General features: G+C 42.8%; 1 protein-coding gene across 1 annotated transcript in view; it reads left to right on the plus strand.

The window, feature by feature from the left end:
- The first annotated feature begins 2,063 nt into the window (after positions 1-2,063).
- foxo6b (forkhead box O6 b) overlaps positions 2,064-26,203 on the plus strand; it is a 69,807-nt gene continuing 45,667 nt past the window's right edge. Inside the window, exon 1 of the mRNA XM_060904778.1 lies at positions 2,064-3,067. Coding sequence (XP_060760761.1) covers positions 2,612-3,067 — 456 coding nt within the window. The 5' untranslated portion in view covers positions 2,064-2,611. The remainder of the gene's footprint in view (positions 3,068-26,203) is intronic.

Raw genomic sequence — 26,203 nt, forward strand, 5'->3', positions numbered from 1 at the left:
GAGGGGGATGAAGGGATGTCTTATCCTGGTCTGGTGGAATTCCATCCATCCATCCATCCATCCATTGTCTGCAGCCGCTTATCCTGTCCTACAGGGTTGCAGGCAAGCTATAATTGTAACTGTATAAATCTATAAATGTAACTGAATTGTCTTGGCCAGCCCTAAGGGTCCCATCTGCATCCCATCATTGCTGAGGAGTGTGCTCCCATCACCCAATCAAGCATCCAGCCAGAGCAGGTCATGATATTTTTTAACCATATTAACTTACCATTGTTGTGTATTATGCCTGATGTCAAGACTCTCGTCTCTGCGAGCCTACCACACAGATTTAATACTTGTGTCATTTTTAGGGCATACCTAACAACCTGTGTTTCCCCCCAAAAAAAAAAAAATCTGTCCCTCTGAGTTACATGTTGGTCCTGGGATTGAGATGCTGGCCTCTTCTGCCCCTCGGACCTGCCTGATCCATCCTGATGCCCTGTGTCTGGTTGGAGTTTTATCGCATCGCTCCTGTGAAGGACGGCCCCATGAGGACAGTTGAGGGTTATACCTGGAGGACGCTCTGGACTCTTACAGTAATGCTTTTATGGCTGAGGACTACAGTTGACTTGCTAACTTTAGAACTGCAGTTATCATGAACAGTTTTGCACTCAAGTTTCCATCAATGAAGAGTTTATAACATCAACGGAACTGTCTTCATGTTAAAACTGTTAATGTTATAGTCATGTTGTCTGTTGTTGCCCAAATGAGGATGGGTTCCCTTTTGAGTCTGGTTCCTCTCAAGGTTTCTTCCTCATGTCGTCTGAGGGAGTTTTTCCTTGCCACCGTCGCCACAGGCTTGCTCATTGGGGATAGATTAGGGATAAAATTAGCTCATGTTTTAAGTCGTTCAAATTCTGTAAAGCTGCTTTGCGACAATGTTTATTGTTAAAAGCGCTATACAAATAAACTTGACTTGACTTGGCTATGGGCAAGAGGCGGGGTACACCCTGGACAAGTCGCCAGGTCATCACAGGGCTGACACATAGACACAGACAACCATTCACACTCACATTCGCACCTACGGTCAATTTAGAGTCACCAGTTAACCTAACCTGCATGTCTTTGGACTGTGGGGGAAACCAGAGCACCCGGAGGAAACCCACGCGGACATGGGGAGGACATGCAACCCAGGACCTTCTTGCTGTGAGGCGACAGCGCTAACCACTACACCACCGCTCTGCCAAATCTGGCATTTGATCTGCCACTCATATTAAATTGCATGTTTGCACCGGCCCCGCCCACCCAGGACACAAATCTCTCACCAAAAAGCCATCATCATCATCATCATCATCCTAATATGCCACTCTCCCTCTGGGGATTCGAACGCATTTGGCAGATGGATCTGGCGCAGAAATCCTCTCTCTCTCTATCTATCTGTCTCATATATCCAAATCTAGCACCTAATATTTGTCCAGGTCCAAAATTTTCGCCCTATAGGAACTGCCAGATGCAGTGGAAGAGCTGCACCGAGCCTTTAACACTCCTGTCACATCCCAACCTGTCAGTGCAACAGGTGGCACGCACTCCTATACAATAACAACAGGGGGAAGGATACAGAACACACAATGTGTATATTTTTATTTTTATTAACTAATTGCACAAAGCAAGTAATCATATTAGTAAGTCGCATTATACATTATAATCATAAATGCACGTGGCATTTTTCCCCCCCATGCAGAGTGAACCTAAGCTTGACGCATAGAATATTAAATGAACAGTGTGTCCCTGGATAAACCCGACCCGATCAGATATACGGTCGGTACAAAAGACGCGCAATTTAGACACGGAGACACACGAACGAACGCACGTGCGGGACGGGTCTCGATCTAAAGACCATGTGTGCGGTTTGCAAATCATCAAACGTTGTTATTGTTGTTTGCATGTGTGCACATTCCTGCATCTCGTACATGCATTACCGATTTCCGTGGAAAAGGCGGTAGTTGCGCGCGCTCTGTCAGTCTTTGCGTGAGCGCGTGCGTGTGAATCCGGTTACAGAAAAAAAAAAAAAAGAACCAGAGACCAGACTGGAGATTCGACCAGATTTCCACTCCTTTCTGTTTCCCCAGTGTGTGTGTGTGTGTGTGTGTGTGTTTCCCATCTCTCCTGTTTGGAGCTCGATGAGATAAAAATCGGCGAGCTCACGCGCGCTCGGTCTGTCAGAACAATCAACTGTTGCTGGCGCGCGCAGAACAGGGGAGTCGAAATTTCACGCGCGTTTCCTCCCGTGCGCCTTTGAATTCGGCTCGGCGCGCGCTGATGGGCGTGTGATCGCAGCGCGCGACTGAATTTTGTTCGGTAACATGGAAGAAAGACTGCGTTGCCTCGACTCGCGCGCTCGGTTTTGATCTTGCAGCAGCGCTTGATTTTTTTTTTTTTTTTTAAACACAATGAGCGCGCGCTTTCGGCTCGGGCTTTTTTTTTTAATCGCTTCTAAGGATCCGACCGTGAAAAGACCAGGAAAGAACAACGACCAATAAGACACAGACGCGACGTTTGCAAGATCGTGCTTGGATTTATTACGATTTTGTGAGAGACAGAAAAAAGAAAAGAAAAAAGAAAAGCCGCCCAGATGCTGATGATGATGGAGAACAGCGGCGGGATGGAAGCGCATCAGGTTGAACGTGACGGGGATTACGGCCGCGCGCGCTCCTGCACCTGGCCACAGCTGCAGCGTCCAGAAGAGGAGCTCCGTGTTCCGCCGGTCAAAGTGGAGCCGTTTGATGTGCCCGCGTGCCGCGCGGAGAGAAACAGCGGCGGAGCACCGACAGACCTGAAGCACCCTGCCGGAGCCCCGGTGCCCCTCGCGGCCGCCGCCGCTGCTCTGGACGCGGCCGGTCAGCTGCGCAAATCCAAGTCGTCGCGGCGGAACGCGTGGGGCAACCAGTCCTACGCCGACCTCATCACCCGCGCCATCGAGAGCACACCCGATAAACGCCTCACACTCTCCCAGATCTACGACTGGATGGTGCGCTTCGTGCCATATTTCAAGGATAAAGGGGACAGCAATAGCTCAGCCGGCTGGAAGGTAGGCTACAGTAGGCTCTGCTTGTGCAACAATCAGGGTTTTATTCTGCATTGTTGTGCCTGAAAAGCCGCTACAAGCTGCGCGTAAAAACCCAAAACCATTGTGTCCTCCGGTGACCGCAGCACACTGAACTGATCATTTAAAATGACGCCTCGTAGCCGATCATGACGCATAAGAGCGCGATGAATGATGAGCAGCGGGACGTGGGGGTGGAGAGGGTTCACTGGGTTCGTACTGGGCTTGCGCAAAAAAACCCATCTATCCGCCCAGCTTCGTGCGAATCTGAAGCTCCGTGACGCATTTGAGCTGATTAGATTGTAGTGATGTGTGGTGTGTGTGTGTGTGTGTGAGTGAATGAATGCATGGGACTGACCAGTGTAAAGATCCCTTGGGAATCGACCCCACCAGGGGGAAATACAGTACAGGTTACACAATGCACCCTCACTCTCATTTTACTATCAGAGCGCGAAGAAAAGGGAATAAAACGCACCATGTACCGATGAGCCAAGCCAAGTGCAAAAGCAAAAAGTGAGCCACAATTTACTTGGCGACAGATAAATTAAAATGATGTCACATTGGGAAGCTTTATTTCACTCATAGTGGCCTATGACATACTCTCATAAGAATCTAATTAGGGTTTCTTTCTTCTTTTTTTTTTGCATTGTGGCCATCTGAGTGCACATGCTTCATAATGCAGCACATAAGGGATCCTTCTTTCTTTCTTTCTTTCTTTCTTTCTTTCTTTCTTTCTTTCTTTCTTTCTGGTGCTCTCTCTCTCTCTCTCTCTCTCTCTCTCTCTCTCTCTCTCTCTCTCTCTCTCTAGAAGGGGATCTGATTGTTTCTTTCTTTACATATGATATTCTAACGTTGCCAAGGAGTGGAACAGAACATACTTTTGAAACTGTTGCTGAATTTTTGTGAATGATTTATCTCATTTTGGCAGAACACTGAGAAAGTCACGAGAGAGAGAGAGAGAGAAAGAGAGAGTCGCCCAGTTTGGAAATACTGTATGAACTTAAAAAACAGACATAAGACAAGAAATAAGTTCTGCAGTCTATTCAAAATCATTTACACATGCGGACCTTTAGGCTGTGTGCGTTTTTATAGGGTGTTTCGCTCGAGCCTGGTCGTTTATGAGACTGTTGTTAAATATGGAATGTTGTTAGTACCTGAAGAGGGTAAGTAATAGCAATTTTATTGTAGCCTATATGATTCAAGAGCATGTAAAAAGCTATTAAATAATACTGCCTACAAACCACCGGACTCACTTCGAGTAGCTAATGGACACACAAAGGCCTCAAACTGTCCGTATACCGTATATACAGTATGTGATATGAAGTCCTGCATCGTTGGTTCTGACTTTTTGTCCTCGGTGTGTTGTATTTGTACTGATCATGATCTCCTTTCACCATGGTCAAATGTCATTGTTTACAACACTTCTGAATGTTATATCATTTGATAGGATATGACCCACAACAGGCTTGCTTTCAGATGTAGACCCCGCCCCCCAGTCCAAACCTAGCTTATATTAATCACAAGATATTAATGTCAAAACTGGCCTAATTCCTTGGGATGTGTGTGTGTTTTGCCCCGGGATCTACAGTTGGGTGTCAGTCATTGGACTTTGCAGCAGGGTGTAGGCTTTGATTTGTCAGAGGGGTGTGATAAGGGTGAAAAACAACTTGATTCAATCAAAATAATGTTGTGGAAAACAGGCTCACACGCTTGCACGTGTTGGCCCCTGAACAGTTGGCATCAGCTTTTAATGCACTTTTAATTCTGACACACACACACGCACGCAAAAACAAAAACTCGTTTTTCTTCTAACATAATGGGTCTCTCACACACAACACACAAAGAGACACTGGTGATGTTACAGTAACTTGGGAGGAGGTAAAAGTAAAAGCAGATCAGGTGTCTGTGTTAATAAGGCAGAAAATATGTGTGTGTGTGTGTGTGTGTGTGTGTGAGAGAGAGAGAAATTTCAGTTACAGGAGCTGCTGTTTGAATACTGAAGTAAAGGTGTGTGTGTGTGTGTGTGTGTGTGTGCGTGCAACTGTTTTTATCTCACTCCTGAAAGAATCCTGACCAATCCTTCCCACTCCTGCACTTATTTCTGCTTGTACTCAAAAGAATTCAGTTCAAAGAAAGTCATTTAAATCAAAGTCACACTGTTCAGGATAAAGGATCACTGAAGATGAATGAGTGAATTCAATTTACTTTAGATAGCGTTACTGTGTTGAATATCCAATTTACTCCTTTATTAATCAACGTGCCCTTTCTTTGCTTAGCATGAAAGAGGAAAACAACTGAATCAGTTAGAATTAGTAGAAATGGGTGAGTAATGGGTTCATTCAATGCTGTATCTTTCAGGATATAGTATTCACATAATGAAACAGCAGTCTGTTTTAATAAAAAGTGACACAGCGGTACGGGGGTAACATTGCCGCCTTGCAGCTCCAGGGTCCTTGAGCTCAGGTAACTGTCTGTGTGAGATGTGCATGCTTTCCTTGTGTTTGTGTGGGTTTCTTTTGGGTTCTCCGTTTTTCCTCCCACTGTCCGAACATGCAGGTAGGTGGACTGACTACGCTAAATTGCCTGTAGTCATGGCACCCTGTGATGGACTGGTGTCCCATCCTGTGTGAATTTCCCCACTATGCGCCCAGTATTCCTGGGATAGGCTCCGGATCCACTGCAACCCTAACTGTGATAAAGTGATTACTGAAGATCAGTGCTGTAGTCTAGTCACTAAACCTCAAGTCCGAGTCATTAAAGAAAATTTCGAGCCGAGTCCGAGAACAAGACTCCATCCATACCATTTGACGGTGGCCTTGATGTGAAAGCGTCTCTGCTACTGTGTTGGACTAACGTTACTGCTCGACTGCCCCATTTTAGTTAACAGGCTACAGATATAAAGCTTGTTCATCGCTCAGCAAGCCCCGCCCACTATCAACAGGCCAAATAACATGAGAGAGGGTTAACGCTAGCTAGTTCATTGCTCAGCAAGCAAGCCCCGCCCACTATCAACAGAGCAGTGAACATAGCAGAGGTGGACAGTAATGAAGTACATTTACTTGAGTGCTGTACTTAAGTACACTTTTTGAGTATCTGTACTTTACTTGAGTATTTTTTGGCAACTTATGACTTTAATTTCACTACATTTGAAAGACAAATATCGTACTTTTCACTCCACTACATTTCTATCAAGCTCCTCGTTACTCGTTACTATGAAGCAGCTTTGAAAGTGGATGTTTTTTCTTTTCTAAAACGTGATTGGTTTTTTCGCAGGTGACACTGAGACAGTCTATCAGTAATCACTAGGGTCACGTCACGTCCATAGACTGTATAAAATCAAGTTCAGTGATTTCTCAGCAGCGTTATTTAACACGATCAGTTGATGGCAGAATGGAAGGAGGTGGTTCTTCTGGGGAATGCACGAACTCATGGCTATAGCTAGAACCCATGTTTCAGTTTTTTGAAAGGAATAAAGAATTGTTTCGTTTTAAATGTTTGCTTTGTTTGCCTAAAATGGAGCACATCACGGCCTACAAAAACTCGCCATCCAACCTGCGGAAGCATATTGAGGTATGTAAATGTTTATTCCAAGAGAAAGCTTGCAGTGAAGTTGTCTGTGCTTTTAGAGCTAGCGATAACGTTGCAATAGCTATGCAGTCTGGTTAGTCAAATGACTTTCTGTGGATTTGCCCGCCAAGTTGCCATCGCCTTGTCCACGGCTAACGTTTACACATAGCTAGTTAACTTGGACACTGTTAGTTAGCATGTAAAAACGGAGTTACGCTAACATGAATAACGTTAACTTATCTGAAGTGCTTTCAGAAATGTTTTAGCATAATCTTGCCAAATAAACAAAATGTAGAAATCTTTCTTTTCTAGTAGCGTTAGCTACCCAACATGATTTCGAGTTTGAAAAGAGTTTGCTAGCATGTCAGGTGGAGCTTCACTGACTAGCTAGCCTAACATTAAACCACCATGATTCCACAGGCAGATTCATATGTGCATGAATACATGCACGTGTGTGCAGACACACGCGCACGTGAGACCTGTGAGATGGACTGTATTGTACTAGTCAGTCACAACAAATTGCTGGAATTTTTTGTTTTGATGTCAGATGATGGTCTTGCACTTTTTTGTCTTGCTTAAAGCAGTGTTGCTGTTGGGCAGTTATTAAGCTCGAGGTGTGGACCTGGGTTTTAATCAGGTTGGATTGTCATTTTTATTTTCTGAGCAAGCTGCATTTACAGCTATTCCACTGTCTTCCTGATTAACATACATATATATATATGTGTGCAGACACTGTCAGAGCTGGGTCAGAACACTACCATGCTGCTTTGCCGGGGTGAGGAGGAGTGTGACAATTAAAAAAAAAAGAAAAGACAATGGCTCTTGGCGGCACGGTGGTGTAGTGGTTAGCACTGTCGCCTCACAGCAAGAAGGTCCGGGTTTGAGCCCCGTGGCCGGCGAGGGCCTTTCTGTGCGGAGTTTGCATGTTCTCCCCGTGTCCGCGTGGGTTTCCTCCGGGTGCTCCGGTTTCCCCCACAGTCCAAAGACATGCAGGTTAGGTTAACTGGTGACTCTAAATTGACCGTAGGTGTGAATGTGAGTGTGAATGGTTGTCTGTGTCTATGTGTCAGCCCTGTGATGACCTGGCGACTTGTCCAGGGTGTACCCTGCCTTTCGCCCGTAGTCAGCTGGGATAGGCTCCAGCTTGCCTGCGACCCTGTAGAACAGGATAAAGCGGCTAGAGATAATGAGATGAGATGAGACAATGGCTCTTTTTCAGTTCAGTTGTGTTTCATTTTGTAACACTCTACCAGGTGTTTATTCTACAGGTTCTAGAAGTTAGTCAGTAAATCCAGTTGGTTGTTTCAGAGGCATTAGGTTTTGTAAGCGTTGTGTCAATAAAAACAACAATGCGTTGACAGACAATGTACTTTTAATACTTAAGTATTTTTAAAAACGAGTACTTCAGTACTTTAACTTAAGTAAAAATTTGACTGGACAACTTTCACTTGTATCGGAGTAACATTTGACCAGTGGGATCTGTACTTTGACTTAAGTAATGAACTTGGGTACTTTGTCCACCTCTGGAATATAGTGTGTCACTTCCTTCTCTGGGTGTGGCCTTACCAAATGATGATTGAAGTTCGAGGTTGTCCCCGTCGTCTCATCAATAGCTCTTCTACATATGGAACACATAGCAGTGCATTTTTTCCCACTGCACGAGAAGTCTGTATAAACAAAACAGACAATCCTTGGGGCGTTCTCTCCAGGCATTTTAGCACCTTTAATGTTAGTTTGTTCCTGAACATGACGTATGAACAGGTGAATATGCATTCTCATCTCATCTCATTATCTCTAGCCGCTTTATCCTTCTACAGGGTTGCAGGCAAGCTGGAGCCTATCCCAGCTGACTACGGGTGAAAGGCGGGGTACACCCTGGACAAGTCGCCAGGTCATCACAGGGCTGACACATAGACACAGACAACCATTCACACTCACATTCACACCTACGGTCAATTTAGAGTCACCAGTTAACCTAACCTGCATGTCTTTGGACTGTGGGGGAAACTGGAGCACCCGGAGGAAACCCACACAGACACGGGGAGAACATGCAAACTCCGCACAGAAAGGCTCTTCGCCGGCCACGGGGCTCGAACCCGGACCTTCTTGCTGTGAGGCGACAGCGCTAACCACTACACCACCGTGCCGCCCTCGAATATGCATTCTCTTGGACAAAATTAGTATAAAAATAATGTAGATATAAATATAAATATCTTATGCCAAATTATTATGGCATGTTACAAAAAACTCAATAAAAAAAAAAATCAGAGTCCTCGTGTCCAATTTACGAGTCCGGGTCCAAGTCCGAGTCATCAGTGCTCAAGTCCAAGTCAAGTAATTAGGGTACAAGTCTTGGACTCGAGTACTACGTATAAGCCTGCTGAAGATGGATGAATGACTAAATAAATAGGGATTTTAAAAAAAAAGTCACACCACAAAGAAATAAGAAGTTATCAGTGTTGAGTGAGGACCAGCTAAGAATTCATGATAGGTTCTAGATAAAAGTGTGTGGAACATTCTTCTTTGATTGAGGAATTTGCTTCTGTGCCACCCCAAACAGGGCAGCTGTGCTTCGGCTACCCATGCTAGTGGCCCAGCTCCATCCAGGCAGCTTTGCTAAGACATGAAGAAAGCTCATGCAAAGCTCAAATGGCTTCAGAAAACACCACTGGCATTGTCTTGACAAAGGCACAGCAGAAGGACAGAGACCTTGGTGGGCTGGCTTGGCACTGATGCTTCATCAAAGTCCAGACAGTTTGAGAGTGAAATCTATGCTCTGGCCTTTGGCAAAGCTCGGCTTGTGCTTTGGAGTCAGTGAGAGAAGGATTATGTGGTGCGAATCGAGAAAAAGCAAGTTGGTTGCAGATGGTTTAAATATCTGGACTCTTTAGAGGCAGAGTAATGGATGCTAATGGTACAGTATTGTACATCTGTGAACCTTTATTCCAGGCAGTTTAAGATACAAGTACTACCCAGAGCCCTGCAAAAATACCTAACATTTAAAGCATTTTACTCACTAACTACGATTGTTTTTTGAAGTACACTTTACTATATAGCGGTGTCACAGTGGCACAGCTCCAGAGGTTTGCATACAGCATTCTCCCCAAGTCTATATGAGTTTCTTCCAGGTTTACCAGTTTCCTCTTTCCTCCCAGTAGATTGACGGGATTGACTACTCCAAATTGCCCCATGGTGGGAATGAGTGTCCGTATGGTTCCCTGTGAACGACTGGCATTCCATCTACGGCAGGATAAAGTGATCACTAATTAAATGGATGTCTTTACTTACATATGAAAAGAGTCTGAACTCTCAGTATTGTCCTTGATTATAGCAAGTGAACACCAAAGGCAGAAGGCATCTTTTCCAGACAAAACTTTAAATAGCGGAAAGACGTTTGGTTCCGTTGCAGGCCCGAGGGCTGCAGGTGTGCTGACGTTCCCCACGTGGTCCCATTAAACCTGTGGGAAGAAACAAAAGCAGTACTTTCTCTCCCTTGTGACTCTGTGAAGTGCAAAACTCATATGGATTTTTGAGATTTGTCAGCAAGTTCTTTTTCAAAAGGCGAACTGTGTACATTTGCTTGTTTCAGTGCTTCGAATATAGTTTTTAGACATGTGCAGGGCATGTATTGTTATGTGTGTGTGTGTGTGTGTAAGAGAGAGAGAGAGAGTCTGACGGGACTGCATGTCCAAGGGATGCAGCTCTAGTTAATAATTCAGACAACGCTCATTATCATGGCAGTGCGGATCTCAGTCTGATTCCACCTTAATTACTGCTGCAGTGCTTCAATCTCGCATACACTCCTTCCTTCAACACCACAGAAACAGTATTTTGTGGGTTTTTTCCTTTTTTACAGAGTGACTTTCATTTTATGGCATAGTTCTGCGATTAGGAACAATGTTATACACTAATTGTACAGTAAACTGTTTCCAAAGTATTGACTGTTTGCAAGTAAATATATTCAGTGCCATAACCAGGATCAAACACTGCAAAAAAAGTGACCCCGTTTATATTTAATATACCTGAATGTGTAATATCATCCATCCATTCATTATCCGTAACCACATATCCTGTGCAGGGTCGTGGGCAAGCTGGAGCCTATCCCAGCTGACTATGGGCGAGAGGTGGGATACACCCTGGACAAGTCGCCAGATCATTGCAGGACTGACACATAGAGACACACAACCATTCACACTCACATTCACACCTACGGTCAGTTTAGAGCCACCAATTAGACTAACCTGCATGTTAGGATCACCCGGAGGAAACCCACACAGACAGGGGGAGAACCTGCAAACTCCACACAGAAAGGCCCCCGTTGGCTATTGGGCTTGAACCCAGAACCTTCTTGCTGTGAGGCGACAGTGCAAACCACTACACCACCGTGCCACCTAATGTGTAATACATCAGTTGCTAATTTGTAAGCTCTCATATTATACAATACTACCATTCATACATGAACTCCTCAAAATCAAATTTAACTTGTGTAACTTGTATTGTGTAATTTCAGCAAAATAAAACATTTTGGGGGCGGCACGATGGTGTAGTGGTTCCCACTGTCGCCTCACAGCACGAAGGTTCTGGGTTCGAGCCCAGTAGCCGACGGGTGCCTTTCTGTGTGGAGTTTGCATGTTCTCCCCATGTCTGCATGGGTTTCCTCCAGGTGCTCCGGTTTCCCCTACAGTCCAAAGACATGCAGGTTAGGTTAATTGGTGGCTCTAAATTAACCGTGAATGGTTGTGTCTCTATGTGTCAGTCCTGCAATGATCTGGCAACGTGTCCAGGGTGTACCTTGCCTCTCGTCCATAGTCAGCTGGGATAGGCTCCAGCTTGCCTGCACAGGATAAGTGGTTATGGATGGATGGATAAAACATTTTGGTTTACGGTTATTTCTCTCTCACTTTTTCTCCGAATTTTCATTCTTGCTTCTCCTTACTGATTACTGAAAACTCATATGTTGAAAATGCTATGTTCCGTGTCGCTAATACAGGGTACAACCCCAATTCTAAAAAAGTTGGGACAAAGTACAAATTGTAAATAAAAACGGAATGCAATGATGTGGAAGTTTCAAAATCACCAATCCCCCTAATTCTGCACCGACAAATAGTGGAGCAATATCAGAAAGGAGTTTGACAGTGTAAAATTGCAGAGTTTGAACATATCATCATCTACAGTGCATAATATCATCAAAAGATTCAGAGAATCTGGAAGAATCTCTGTGTGTAAGGGTCAAGGACGGAAAACCATACTGGGTGCCCGTGATCTTCGGGCTCTTAGACGGCACTGCATCACATACAGGCATGCTTCTGTATTGGAAATCACAAAATGGGCTCAGGAATATTTCCAGAGAACATTATCTGTGAACACAATTCACCGTGCCATCCGCCGTTGCCAGCTAAAACTCTATAGTTCAAAGAAGAAGCCATATCTAAACATGATCCAGAAGCGCAGACGTCTTCTCTGGGCCAAGGCTCATTTAAAATGGACTGTGGCAAAGTGGAAAACTGTTCTGTGGTCAGACGAATCAAAATTTGAAGTTCTTTATGGAAATCAGGGACACTGTGTCATTCAGACTAAAGAGGAGAAGGACGACCCAAGTTGTTATCGGTGCTCAGTTCAGAAGCCTGCATCTCTGATGATATGGGGTTGCATTAGTGCGTGTGGCATGGGCAGCTTACACATCTGGAAAGACACCATCAATGCTGAAAGGTATATCCAGGTTCTAGAGCAACATATGCTCCCATCCAGATGACGTCTCTTTCAGGGAAGACCTTGCATTTTCCAACATGACAATGCCAAACCACATACTGCATCAGTTACAGCATCATGGCTGCGTAGAAGAAGGGTCCGGGTACTGAACTGGCCAGCCTGCAGTCCAGATCTTTCACCCATAGAAAACATTTGGCGCATCATAAAACAGAAGATACGACAAAACAGACCTAAGACAGTTGAGCAACTAGAATCCTACATTAGACAAGAATGGGTTAACATTCCTATCCCTAAACTTGAGCAACTTGTCTCCTCAGTCCCCAGACGTTTACAGACTGTTGTAAAGAGAAAAGGGGATGTCTCACAGTGGTAAACATGGACTTGTCCCAACTTTTTTGAGATGTGTTGTTGTCATGAAATTTAAAATCACCTAATTTTTCTCTTTAAATGATACATTTTCTCAGTTTAAACATTTGATATGTCATCTATGTTCTATTCTGAATAAAATTTGGAATTTTGAAACTTCCACATCATTGATTCCGTTTTTATTTACAATTTGTACTTTGTCCCAACTTTTTGGGAATTGGGGTTGTACATCAGCTAACATTACCTCAACTAGCGTGCTGATTCAGCTCGCAGCATTCTGAGTAGTTTGTATTGTAGTCATCCTCTCATAAACATACATTTATACCATAATTCTGACATTTACATCACAGCTATCTCTCAACATGAGGTTCAAATCTGGTAGCTTGGCATCTCATGAGAACTAAACAAAATGCCTGATTAAATCTATGTGCAAACCTACTGTCTCTACAGCTGCTCTGAGGCCAGTTTGGAACCAATCACTTCTGATTGGTCTGTCAATTTTTTCTGCAAAGTAGGTTATATTCTGCCAACACATTATCAGGATGTTGTTGATAATTCCATTTTGAATCTGACAGCTGGAAAGTGCTCCATAGGAGGGAAAAAAGCAAGACCTTCCTAATCTAACGAGGTCTGGACCTTGGTCTTCTCATCACTCACTCATCGCAGCCATGTACAGTATATTGCTGCACACTGGCACATGCTTTTCAGTAACCAGTTGTGTTTTTTACCCCAATCCACAATCTTAAAGCTGCTTAGAGACTTCAGACAACTCTCTGCCTTTAAGGACAAATTTCATGAAAAAAACTCATTCCAGAATTGGGAACATTAAAAGTAGATGGCCTTTCAATTTCATAAAATCGGTGAAATTTAGTTCCCTCTGAAATTTGGTCATTGTGATATATGTTTGTTTTTGTAATATCTAAAAAAAAAAACCCCAGGCCATTCTGTGGCTGGGAAGTTATTTAATTTGAGGGGATTCCTGAGCAAATGATGTGCATGAAATTGCTCGCTTCGTGCAGTCAAGCAGACAGAGGAAGTCCATGTACGCATGTGCACGCTTACCTTAGTCATTGTCTTCTTCTTCTTTTGGGTTTTAAAGCAGCTGGCATCCACAGTGTTCCATTACTGCCATCTACAGGTTTACCTTTGAGCGTGCACTGACAGTGACATCATTCTGTCGCTAAACAAACAGCTGATTACACTGAGGTGCTCGCTGACCGCCGATATTTATTAGTTTGGTCCTGCATTTCCTTTCCTTCGTATGTAACATAACGTCTTTTCTTCTCGCTTTCTGTTACTGTAGTCGGTCTTTCACGTTTCATTCGCACACTCACGCCCTCCATTTTTCTTTCCTGTTTCCAATTTGTATCCCACAATGCCTTGCGCGAACGGGGAAAGCCCACCACGTGATGCATGATGTAGTATCTTGTATTGGGTCATGGTGAAGCAGGAAAAAATAGCAGGGAATTTAAGGCCACATGGCCCTAAATTCATTAATTGTTCTATTAAAACAACAACAAACAAACAAAAAAACCAAACAAACACACAAAAAAACCTAATAAAATTGGAAGTCTGTGATTCGAAGTCAGTAGCTTTCAGTCCACTAAACAAAAATAATTGGATGTTGGGGAAAATTCTTTTTATGACCTATACATGAAAAATCTGAAAGGCAGTCTAGCTTTAAAACATAACATGTACACTGTTCACATCAGCTTCTCAGTCATGCAGAAACTCTTTATCATGACTAACACTACAGAACTTTTCTCTACCCTTCTGCAGCTTTCTCTTTGGGATGAAAAAAAGTTGAAAAATAGTTTTCTATACATAGAACATACATGCAGCAAGTCAAATATAAATGTACAGGAAAGCGGAATACAAATGAAGCATTCAAGTGCAAAAGCCAACAACCGACAACCTGGAAAAATCGAATCAATACCATTGATGATAGTATCATCTTTCTGTTCAGCAAGTTTTTTTATTTTTATTTTCAAAACTGGACATCTCCAATGTAAAACCCCGCTATATTTGTGGAACTGTTGCAGAAACTGAAACAAATCTGCCATGTCCCATTTTATGCAGATGCCAACAAATCCATCCATCCATCCATCCATTATCTGTAGCCGCTTATCCTGTTCTACAGGGTCGCAGGCAAGGTGGAGCCTATCCCAGCTGACTATGGGCGAGAGGCGGGGTACACCCTGGACAAGTCGCCAGGTTATCGGAGGGCTGACACATAGACACAGACAACCATTCACACTCACATTCACACCTACGGTCAATTTAGAGCCACCAGTTAACCTAACCTGCATGTCTTTGGACTGTGGGGGAAACCGGAGCACCCGGAGGAAACCCACGCGGACACGGGGAGAACATGCAACCCAGGACCTTCTTGCTGTGAGGTGACAGCGCTAACCACTACACCACCGCTCTGCCAAAAGAACACACCGGAAAGATGAGAATAACGGCGGTGGTAAAAGAACAGCGACTGTACCGGCTGAAGGTCGCGCGGGTCTCTGCTGCGGTGCGTGAGCAACAGGACATCACTACCGCACCGGACGGAGTGCAAGGTGGGGGCGGGGCAAAATGACTGGCCGTAGATTCTAATAAAAGTTTGATCTAAATTGACCATGGTTGCAAAATATTGGCCAAAAATACGCAAACACTACGAAATATGAAAGTAAGATGAAAAAGAAACATTCTGTTGCCTTATACTGCAAGACTAAAACAAAATAAAACCGTCAAAACTCACCTTTTCAGTGATAACGTCCGAACAGATCACCCGCGTAACAGAAAGACCGCAAATGGAAGCACGATCAACTTCTAACTGTTGGAGTGGAAAATTCCATTCTACACATGCAAATTGTTAATGTGTGTCCTTCCCCGCACACAAATAACACGCTACGGTAAAAAATAGACCACAACTCATTTTATAGCTCAGAAATTCATACAAGACCAGCTACCATCGTAACATCTCATCTCATTATCTCAAGCCGCTTTATCCTTCTACAGGGTCGCAGGCAAGCTGGAGCCTATCCCAGCTGACTACGGGCGAAAGGCAGGGTACACCCTGGACAAGTCGCCAGGTCATCACAGGGCTGACACATAGACACAGACAACCATTCACACTCACATTCACACCTACGGTCAATTTAGAGTCACCAGTTAACCTAACCTGCATGTCTTTGGACTGTGGGGGAAACCGGAGCACCCGGAGGAAACCCACGCGGACACGGGGAGAACATGCAAACTCCACACAGAAAGGCCCTCGCCGGCCCCGGGGCTCGAACCCAGGACCTTCTTGCTGTGAGGCGACAGCGCTAACCACTACACCACCGTGCCGCCCCCATCGTAACATATTCTGTAAGAAACATATTCTATACCTAACTTTCAGCTTTCGTTTTAAAAAACAAAATCGCAGATTTATAACTAATTTTTATATGGCGTAGTGATTTTAAGTTCCTACTTTTGGTGAGGTCGTGACCTCGACCCTGAGGCTTTCCGTTTAGATCAAAACACACGATCGTATTGGTTTTGGGTTTGCGGAAAATGGAGTTACAACGGTGATGAAATATTTTGCATGATGTTTTATTACGGTTACGATTATTCTGTGAGTGCACCAATTCTTAGGTGTATAAAGTTGCAACTTAAAATACAATTAGTGAGAACTGTAGACATTTCAGTGGACTACAACCTTTTTAAGGGAATGCGATGTAGTCAACCATTTATCATGTCCCAGATCAAGCCGCCATTTTTCCACAAATTTGCAGAATTTTTGCCAAATTCTGAATATTCACATCAAAGATTTAGTTTTCTGTATTATTTCTTTCATCATTTTATTTCGAATTAAAACCAACATCACCATTCAAAACCGTATAGTTTATTGACTGTGAGTATATTTAGTGAGCTACCCCCACAGTACCCAGTTTCTGAGACAGACCCATATACATTTAACAGATATCCCATGAAATCGAGTTGTACATAAGCTGATAGCTGATGAGACGTGCAGCACCGAGGTGTCTATAAGCCATGTACAACGAGATGGAGTGGAATAACTGTTTTATTCTATCCACGTCCACTGGATTTTGAGAAACAGAGCATTTTTATTTTTATTTTTTTGCAAATTCGATCAATAAAAACTTTATACAAAACGTCCGACAAAGTAATTTCCACTTAGAATGTAAACAAACCGGTGAAATGACAGGAGCAATTTGTGAAAAATGCGATAATAATAATTCTTGAAAAATAAAAAAAAAGACATGTTCTTACCATCAAACACTTTTATTCCATATTTTGTTGCTTTTTTTGTATTTTTAAGGTTTTGTTTTCGAGTAGAGTTTTTATTTCATCCTTGGTTGGTTCAGCAACACGCTCCGCCATTTTGTTTTTCTCTACTCATGGTATATGAGCTGATATCCTAGTAGTAGAGTAGCCAATCAGAGTGCATGTTTGCTCATATCCAGTGAATGTGGATAGAATATATATCTCATCTTATTAATGCCTCGGTCACAACCGACCGTACGTGCTCCTACGGCCGGTCTATGTGCAAAAAATGCAAGAAGCGCACGGAGGGCGCGCGTGAAACGCACGGAGGGCGCGCGTGTTACGTGCTGATTTTTGAGCCGTAGACCGGCCGCAGAGGTTCTTTGTCATGTCAAACAAACTCTACGGGCGCTTACGTTTTTTTTCAGGTTGCAATACAAACTTACGGCCAACATGCGTCTTTCTCCACGAACAAAAAAAACGCAGCGATTTGGGAAACACCAAAAATCGCACGGCCAAAAAATCATACGTCCGGTTGTGACCTAGGCTTATCTCTAGCCACTTTATTCTGTTCTACAGGGTGTATATATATATATATAGACTATCTTGTTTGGGTCAACATTCATTGGTCTAGTTTGTGTTGAAAGCTCTGTGTGGTGATGGAGGACAAATGAATTTTACATACAATAAAATGCCATTTATACCCCAAAGGAAACATGACATTAAAAAAAAAAACCCCAAAAAAACAACCACCAGAGTTTCTCCAGACCAAGAACAAGCTGACAGTTTGTTTTACAATCATGTTAAATATTCTTTTGATAGATAAAATGCTACTAAGTTTTATGCTCATGGAAATGTGACTGTAAATAGTTTCTTCCCAAATGGACTGAGTGAAAAATCATGTGCGATTTTCAGCACTTCTATTAAATAGCACCAACAGTGACGGAGTTGATTATCCCTTTGTTAGTTGAACGAGATCAGTCGAAGATCGGTTGTGTGTGGGTATTATGAGGTACTTACGTTTTTAATCAGAAATTCATGAGGCTCTCTCCCATTGGACAAGCAGAGATGGATGAGCCATAATCAGCGACAGGAGAACGGCAGTGATTAATGCAGCCTCTGCGGACAGTGCAATGGAGCTCATGATACCCTCCGGTGTCCCGCTTTGATGCCTCCGCTTGAAGATATACAGCTTCGCTGTTGCCTTGTAAAAGAGAAGAATTACAACACATGCTTTGCTGTTGTTCGTGGTTTGAGATGTAGCCATGCAGTTAGACAGTGTTCCTCATATTAACCCGATATGTTGTGTACCAGATGTATGACTTGTGTATGGCGCTTTGTCGTGATCTGTTGCAGTGTTGATGTTATCATGCTAGCAAGACGTTTTCGTTCAAAATTAGGTCGGATGCATATGACAAGAGCTGTGACATACGGTGTATCTAATATTTTACTTTGTAAGCTATGGATGCTCTATGAATATATAACGTGAATCTTATAGCTAATGTATAGATTATATTGCGTGTATGGGAATGTAGGCTTGTTTTATGTACTAAAGGGAAGACGTAGGTTATGAAGCAGGCAGACTTGGAGTATAAAATGGCAGCTGAGTGTGGAGGATTTGCATGTCAGTTTGATGAAAATAGGTCATGATGCAGGCCACACTGCATTTAGTATGCTGCCCATGCGTCTATTGACTTCCTGAGACCACACATAGCCTTGGATGAACCCTATTCTCCTTTCTCCCTGTCTGTCTGGCTCTCCCCCCTCTCTCACGCACTGTGTAATTCAACATTTCATCTTTTGAAGCTGTCTTTTTTAATCTAAGCGTTTGCGTGATAGCTTTGATGCAAGACACTGTGTGATTCTCTCTCTCTCTCTCTCTCTCTCTCTCTCTCTCTCTCTCTCTCTTTTCAACTGGTTGTGCCGTTGCCACTATCGATTTGTTGCGTTCTCCTAAATTTCGGCTGCATCAGATCTGGGATTTCATTAAGGATCTTTATTCTCTTTGATGATCTGCCACTAGATTAGTGCGTTTTTGTAGCCGCATCAATGTGTGCGTTAAGTCCTGCATGCTAACAGTGTGGTAAGAGGTCTGCGAATGAAAATGAAAGATCGAACAGGTTATCTATAAAGAACAGCTTGAGAATATTTTTCAAGAAAAATAAGCTATTAGGTAAAATAAAATAAGAACAAGTCTTGCCAGGCAAAACAAACCTCGCCCGGTAGCACTTATGATGAATATGAAGGAAGGTATCGTGAAAAAAATAGGTACCCTATGGGTCCATGTGGCTACTGCTTATAAATAAAATAGTTTTCTGATCCCATGTCCATACAGCATATATATTTACTCTATGAGGCAGTAGAAACAAAATGAAGCGTAATCCAAAAATGAACAATTTAAAAATCACAGAAGTAAAATATACCAAGTGTCTGTACTTTATATTATTCTACTCTTACCTCTTACAGTTTTCGAAACTGAAACCTCCGAACCGAGGTTGACATACACACGCTGTCGCCATGACCCAAACTCTTATTTCCAGAGGTGGACAATAACGAAGTACATTTACTTGAGTACGGTACTTAAGTACACTTTTTGAGTATCTGGACTTTACTTGAGTATTTTTTTGGAAACTTATGACTTTAACTTCACTACGTTTGAAAGGCAAATATCGTACTTTTCACTCCACTACATTTCTATCAAGCTCCTCGTTACTCGTTACTATGAAGCAGCTTTGAAAGTGGATGTTTTTTCTTTTCTTTTCTAAAACGTGATGGTTTCTTCACAGGTGACGCTGAGACAGTCTATCAGTAATCACTAGGGTCACGTCACGTCCATAGACTGAATAAAATCAAGTTCAGTGACTTCTCAGCAGCGTTATTTAACACGATCAGTTGATGACAGAATGGAAGGAGGCGGTTCTTCTGGAGAATGCACGCACTCATGGCCCATGAACCCATGTTTCAGTTTTCTGAAAGGATTAAAGATTCGTTTTAAATGTTTGCTTTGTTTGCCGAAAACGAACCACATCACGGCCTACAAAAACTCACCGTCCAACCTGCGGAAGCATATTGAGGGATATAAACGTTTTATTCCAAGAGAAAGCTTGCAATGAAGTTGTCTGTGCTTTTAGAGCTAGCGATAACGTTGCAATCGCTATGCAGTCTGGTTAGTCAAATGACTTTCTATGGATTTTCCTGCCAAGTTGCCGTCGCCTTGTCTACGGCTAAGGTTTACACATAGCTAGTTAACTTGGACACTGTTAGTTAGCATGTAAAAACGGAGTTACGCTAACATGAATAACGTTAACTTATCTGAAGTCCTTTCAGAAATATCTCATCTCATTATCTCTAGCCGCTTTATCCTGTTCTACAGGGTCGCAGGCAAGCTGGAGCCTATCCCAGCTGACTACGGGTGAAAGGCGGGGTACACCCTGGACAAGTCGCCAGGTCATCACAGGGCTGACACATAGACACAGACAACCATTCACACTCACATTCACACCTACGCTCAATTTAGAGTCACCAGTTAACCTAACCTGCATGTCTTTGGACTGTGGGGGAAACCGGAGCACCCGGAGGAAACCCACGCGGACACGGGGAGAACATGCAAACTCCGCACAGAAAGGCCCTCGCCGGCCACGGGGCTCGAACCCGGACCTTCTTGCTGTGAGGCGACAGCGCTAACCACTACACCACCGTGCTGCCCCCTTTCAGAAATATGTTTTAGCATAATCTTGCCAAATAAACAGAATGTAAAAATCTTTCTTTTCTAGTAGCGTTAGCTACCCAGTATGATTTTGAGTTTGAAAAGCGTTTGCTAGCATGTCAGGTGGAGTTTCACTGACTAGCTAGCTTAACGTTAAACCACCATGATGCACAGCATGCGTTCATTTTGTGAATTCACATTTCTGTCTTTGGTAACGGCGTTAGGTTTTGTAAGCATTGTGGCAATAATACAACGATGTGTTGACAGAAAATGCACTTTTAATACTTAAGTATTTTTAAAAGCAAATGTTTCAGTACTTTAACTTAAGTAAAAATTTGACTGGACAACTTTCACTTGTATTGGAGTAACATTTGACCAGTGGGATCTGTACTTTGACTTAAGTAATGAACTTGGGTACTTTGTCCACCTCTGCTTATTTCCCGGATACAGCCCGGCGCTAGAGCTCAGTGGAACGCACTTTCCCTCTGTAATAAGCATAAACATGTCTGAAAGTGATTTATTTAGTCTAGTTCAGGGCTTTTCAAAGTGTGGGGCGCACCTCCCCTAGGGGGCGCCAGAGTTCTTCGGGGGGGAGGTGCAACGTGAGGAAAAATAAACTAGAATAAGTTACTATTGCGGACATTTAGCGAACTTCAGCTAGCCTTTGCCAGAGAGAAAATGGATCGATTTTTAGTACCTAAAGCTACAGTGAGTGAGGAGACAGAGTCTGGGCCAAGCAAAAAAAGAAGGAAGTATGACCACGATTATTTAAAGTTTGGATTTTCATGGACTGGATCTGAAGATGCTCCACTGCCACAGTGTGTTGTCTGCCAAGAGGTGCTAGCTAACGATGCTATGAGATGTTTAAAATGTGTAAAACAAGATGTTTTTAAAAAAAAGCACAGATGTTTAAAATGTGTAAAAAAAAAAGATGTTTTAAAAAAGCACAGATGTTTAAAATGTGTAAAAGAAAAAAATAAAAATGTGTACAACAACCATTTTTTTAAAATACGAATGGAACATTAAGTATAGCAACAACAAAAATTGTAAGGGGGGGGGCGCTGTTGTTTATTTGCTCTCTGAGGGGGGGCTCACTCTCCCACACTTTTTGAAAACCCCTGGTCTAGTCCATTTATTTAGAATGGCGAACCGACTTGTATACACTCACCGGCCATTTTAATCGGAACACGTGTATGTGCATGTGCAGTGCATGATAATTACACTTACATTCTTACAGCACGATGACGTAGCAGCTAGCGCCTCTATATGAGGCAGTAGATACAACAAAAACGATTTTGACCTTTTTGGTGACCTTGACCGGATGACCCTCAAAAAGTTGGAGGTTCTATTTAAGGTCAATGCCCATCTATCTTGAAAGTTTCAAGAAGATTGATCCAGCCGTTTTCCCGTAATATCGTTTACAAAAAAACAAAGAAACCCGACCGAAAACAATACCTCGCCCCCTGGTGGACTCCGTCCAGGGCGAGATAAATATATAAAAAGTGTTAAAAATAAGCTACTTTGGTGGAACCAAGAACAACAGCACCACCAGCAAGAAAAAAAAAGCGTGTTAAGTAGAGACTTGGGCTGATTTCTTTCTATCCCAGGCTGTAGAATCCTGCCGTCTGACAACCGTTAGATTTTGTTTGCATTAGGGCAAATTTATTTAACTCCACATTGCTGTTTTATCCATAACACACCCGCAGCAGCTACTGAGAACGTACATGGGAAACACAATAGCAAGTCCAACAAACATGAATGTGAAGGTAGATTACTCATCTCATTATCTCTAGCCGCTTTATCCTGTTCTACAGGGTCACAGGCAAGCTGGAGCCTATCCCAGCTGACTACGGGCGAAAGGCGGGGTACACCCTGGACAAGTCGCCAGGTCATCACAGGGCTGACACATAGACACAGACAACCATTCACACTCACATTCACACCTACGGTCAATTTAGAGTCACCAGTTAACCTAACCTGCATGTCTTTGGACTGTGGGGGAAACCGGAGCACCCGGAGGAAACCCACGCGGACACGGGGAGAACATGCAAACTCCACACAGAAAGGCCCTCGCCGGCCACAGGGCTCGAACCCGGACCTTCTTGCTGTGATGCGACAGCGCTAACCACTACACCACCGTGCCGCCCGGGGTAGATTACTTTCTCAGTAATTAATTTTTTTCAATAGTATTCCCCCCCCCCAAAAAAAAAAAGTCTGTGGAGGACGTACTAGAAGTAAATAGCCCAATCTATTCAAATCAATCCATCCAGTCAAAGTTCACATTACACAAAGGGACAAACGAGACAACAGTATGTTTTGTGTCCTTGGTTTGAATAAAAGAGCTGGCTAATAGCAAGTGCAGCTTTTTCTGTTTACCACGCTTGCTACTTTGCAGACACATAGCATGAATAGGGACTTGAAACATTTGACAAAAGAAATTAAGAATGGTGCTGCCTGTCTCATTCAAAGAATGTGTTTTCCTGTGTATATGGTAAAGATGTAACTGAATACAGAATGAACATAGAAATAATACAGAATAGTCACATTCTTCTTCTTCTTCTTTTTTTTAAACAATGCTTGCCAGAAAGGTTCACAGGCATCTGTTTGAGACCAGAGGTATGCATCAGGCCCCTGGGAGCCCACAGGATGACTCAAAAAGTCATTTGAATGGAAGGTTTTTACTTTCCTACAGGTGTCAGCTCTGAGCTTCAGATATGGTATGAAGTGCATATTATTCCTTATTATTATACACACAGGATACTTTTTCGATGGAATAAAAACATGTTCTATTCCCTTCTAGCAGGTTTCGTTCATTTGGTTTTATCTCATGCAATATTGTGAGTGTATCGCTTATCCTACATGTATTACGTCACTCTACCTGATGGAGAACGAGCGTGCAATATGGTTTACGATATTGCATGGTTGTCAAGACAATATGACATCAGACGTCGGAGCTGATGCGAATATTCGGTGAGAGAGTTTCCTGCTGCGCACGCGCAGAAGCATTTCTTTGTTCGCCGGCGGTGTCCGCAGGAAACTGTTAAAATGAATTGAAAATGCCGTAAGATACGTGTTACACGTAAAACTTCCATGCTAGCAAGCGACTGTGACAATTTGTAAACGAACATGGCTGCCAGGTTTCTTCCATCGACTGTGTATGTGTAATAATAAAAATAATATTGGCTGGCTTTTTTCGTGGTATATCAGATATATTCCATTCAGCTAGCATGATATTGAACGAGTCTTCGACTCATTCTAACATTACTAACTGCCTGGTCAGGGTCATGATGAGCTAAATTAGGAACTTCCTGCACATCTCTCGTTGAGACCAGTTATGGACTTGAGTGATGTAGCTGAGGTTGAGGAACTGTCAGAGCCAGAATTCACACACCCTGCTGACAATGTGTCGGCCTTTCAAACTCCACAGTTCCGGTGTTTCCGAAGGCATAGTGGTATGGTTAATTTAAAAAAATTACAGATAGTGGCATTGTGGTACACCCCTGGTATGCACGATAGCTTGGTTTGAGACTTGTATGGACTATGAGTGCAAACCTGTAGATTCCATGTAGGTCAAACTAGTGATCCTGTAATTATCTGAAGTCTTCGTGGAGCAATAACTGGGAAAGTGAAGAATGTGGGAAAAGAATATTTAATGAATGTTGGTGCATGGAGTGTTGGTGAGAGAGACATTTGACTTGCGGTGAAGCTGAGATTGCGTGACTGAGTCCATTGAGCTGCGCTGTTTGTACCCTGGATTAGTCTCTCTCTCTCTCTCTCTCTCTCTCTCTCTCTCTCTCTCTCTCTCTCTCTCCATTGTTAATGATGTGCTCTGCTTGCCGTGGCTTAGCTGAGTGATGCCTACTGACAGCACCACTTAAGCACAGAGACTTTTGCTGATATACACACACATTAACACATGCATATAGACATACATCTAGAAAGTCAGTTCCTGGTGCCACACACACACACACACGCACACACACACACACGCTTTCTCTAAACACACTGTATAGTTACAGCTTCATTTTGCAATTCGAGCTATTCATCCTGTTTGCAAGTAAATTTGTACTGCAAAAGCAAGCCTTGTACATAAGCATGAGCAAACATGCCCCTTTCTCAGGGCTCGGTGTTTATTCTAATTACAACACACAGGAAACACAGGATTAAGCCTCTCTCTCTCTCCACACACACACACACACATACACACACACACGATATATATATATATATATATATATATATATATATATATATATATCTCAGAGGTGGGCAAAGTACCCAACTTCATTACTTAAGTCAAAGTACAGATCCCGCTGGTCAAATGTTACTCCGATACAAGTGAAAGTTGTCCAGTCACATTTTTACTTAAGTTAAAGTACTGAAGTACTCGCTTTTAAAAATACTTAAGTATTAAAAGTACATTTTCTGTCAACGTATTGTTGTATTATTGCCACAACACTTACAATACCGAATGCCTCTGAAGCAACCGACTGGATTTACAAAATGAACGCATGCTGTGCATCATGGTTGTTTAACGTTAAGCTAGCTAGTCAGTGAAACTCCACCTGACATGCTAGCAAATTCTTTTCAAACTTGAAATCATATTGGGTAGCTAACGCTACTAGAAAAGAAAGATTTCTACATTCTGTTTATTTGGCAAGATTATGCTAAAACATATTTCTGAAAGCACTTCAGATAAGTTAACGTTATTCATGTTAGCGTAACTCCGTTTTTACATGCTAACTAACAGTGTCCAAGTTAACTAGCTATGTGTAAACATTAGCCGTGGACAAGGCGATGGCAACTTGGTGGGTAAATCCATAGAAAGTCATTTGACTAACCAGACTGCATAGCTATTGCAACATTATCACTAGCTCTAAAAACACAGACAACTTCATTGCAAGCTTTCTCTTGGAATAAAACATTTATATCCCTCAATACGCTTCCGCAGGTTGGACGGCGAGTTTTTGTAGGCCGTGATGTGGTTCATTTTCGGCAAACAAAGTAAACATTTAAAATGAAACGGCTCTTTAATCCTTTCAGAAAACTGAAACATGGGTTCATGGGCCATGAGTGCGTGCATTCTCCAGAAGAACCGCCTCCTTCCATTCTGCCATCAACTGATCGTGTTAAATAACGCTGCTGAGAAATCACTGAACTTGATTTTATACAGTCTATGGACGTGACGTGACCCTAGTGATTACTGATAGACTGTCTCAGCGTCACCTGCGAGAAAACCATCACGTTTTAGAAAAGAAAAGAAAAAAACATCCACTTTCAAAGCTGCTTCATAGTAACGAGTAACGAGGAGCTTGATAGAAATGTAGTGGAGTGAAAAGTATGATATTTGCCTTTCAAATGTAGTGAAGTTAAAGTCATAAGTTTCCAAAAAAATAATACTCAAGTAAAGTACAGATACTCAAAAAGTGTACTCAAGTAAATCTACTTCGTTACTGTCCACCCCAATATACACATATACATACAGTACATCAACCCCAGGAAGCTGTCTGAGC

Source organism: Neoarius graeffei, chromosome 22 (genome assembly GCF_027579695.1).
Source record: "Neoarius graeffei isolate fNeoGra1 chromosome 22, fNeoGra1.pri, whole genome shotgun sequence".
In the NCBI taxonomy this organism is placed as follows: Eukaryota; Metazoa; Chordata; class Actinopteri; order Siluriformes; family Ariidae; genus Neoarius; species Neoarius graeffei.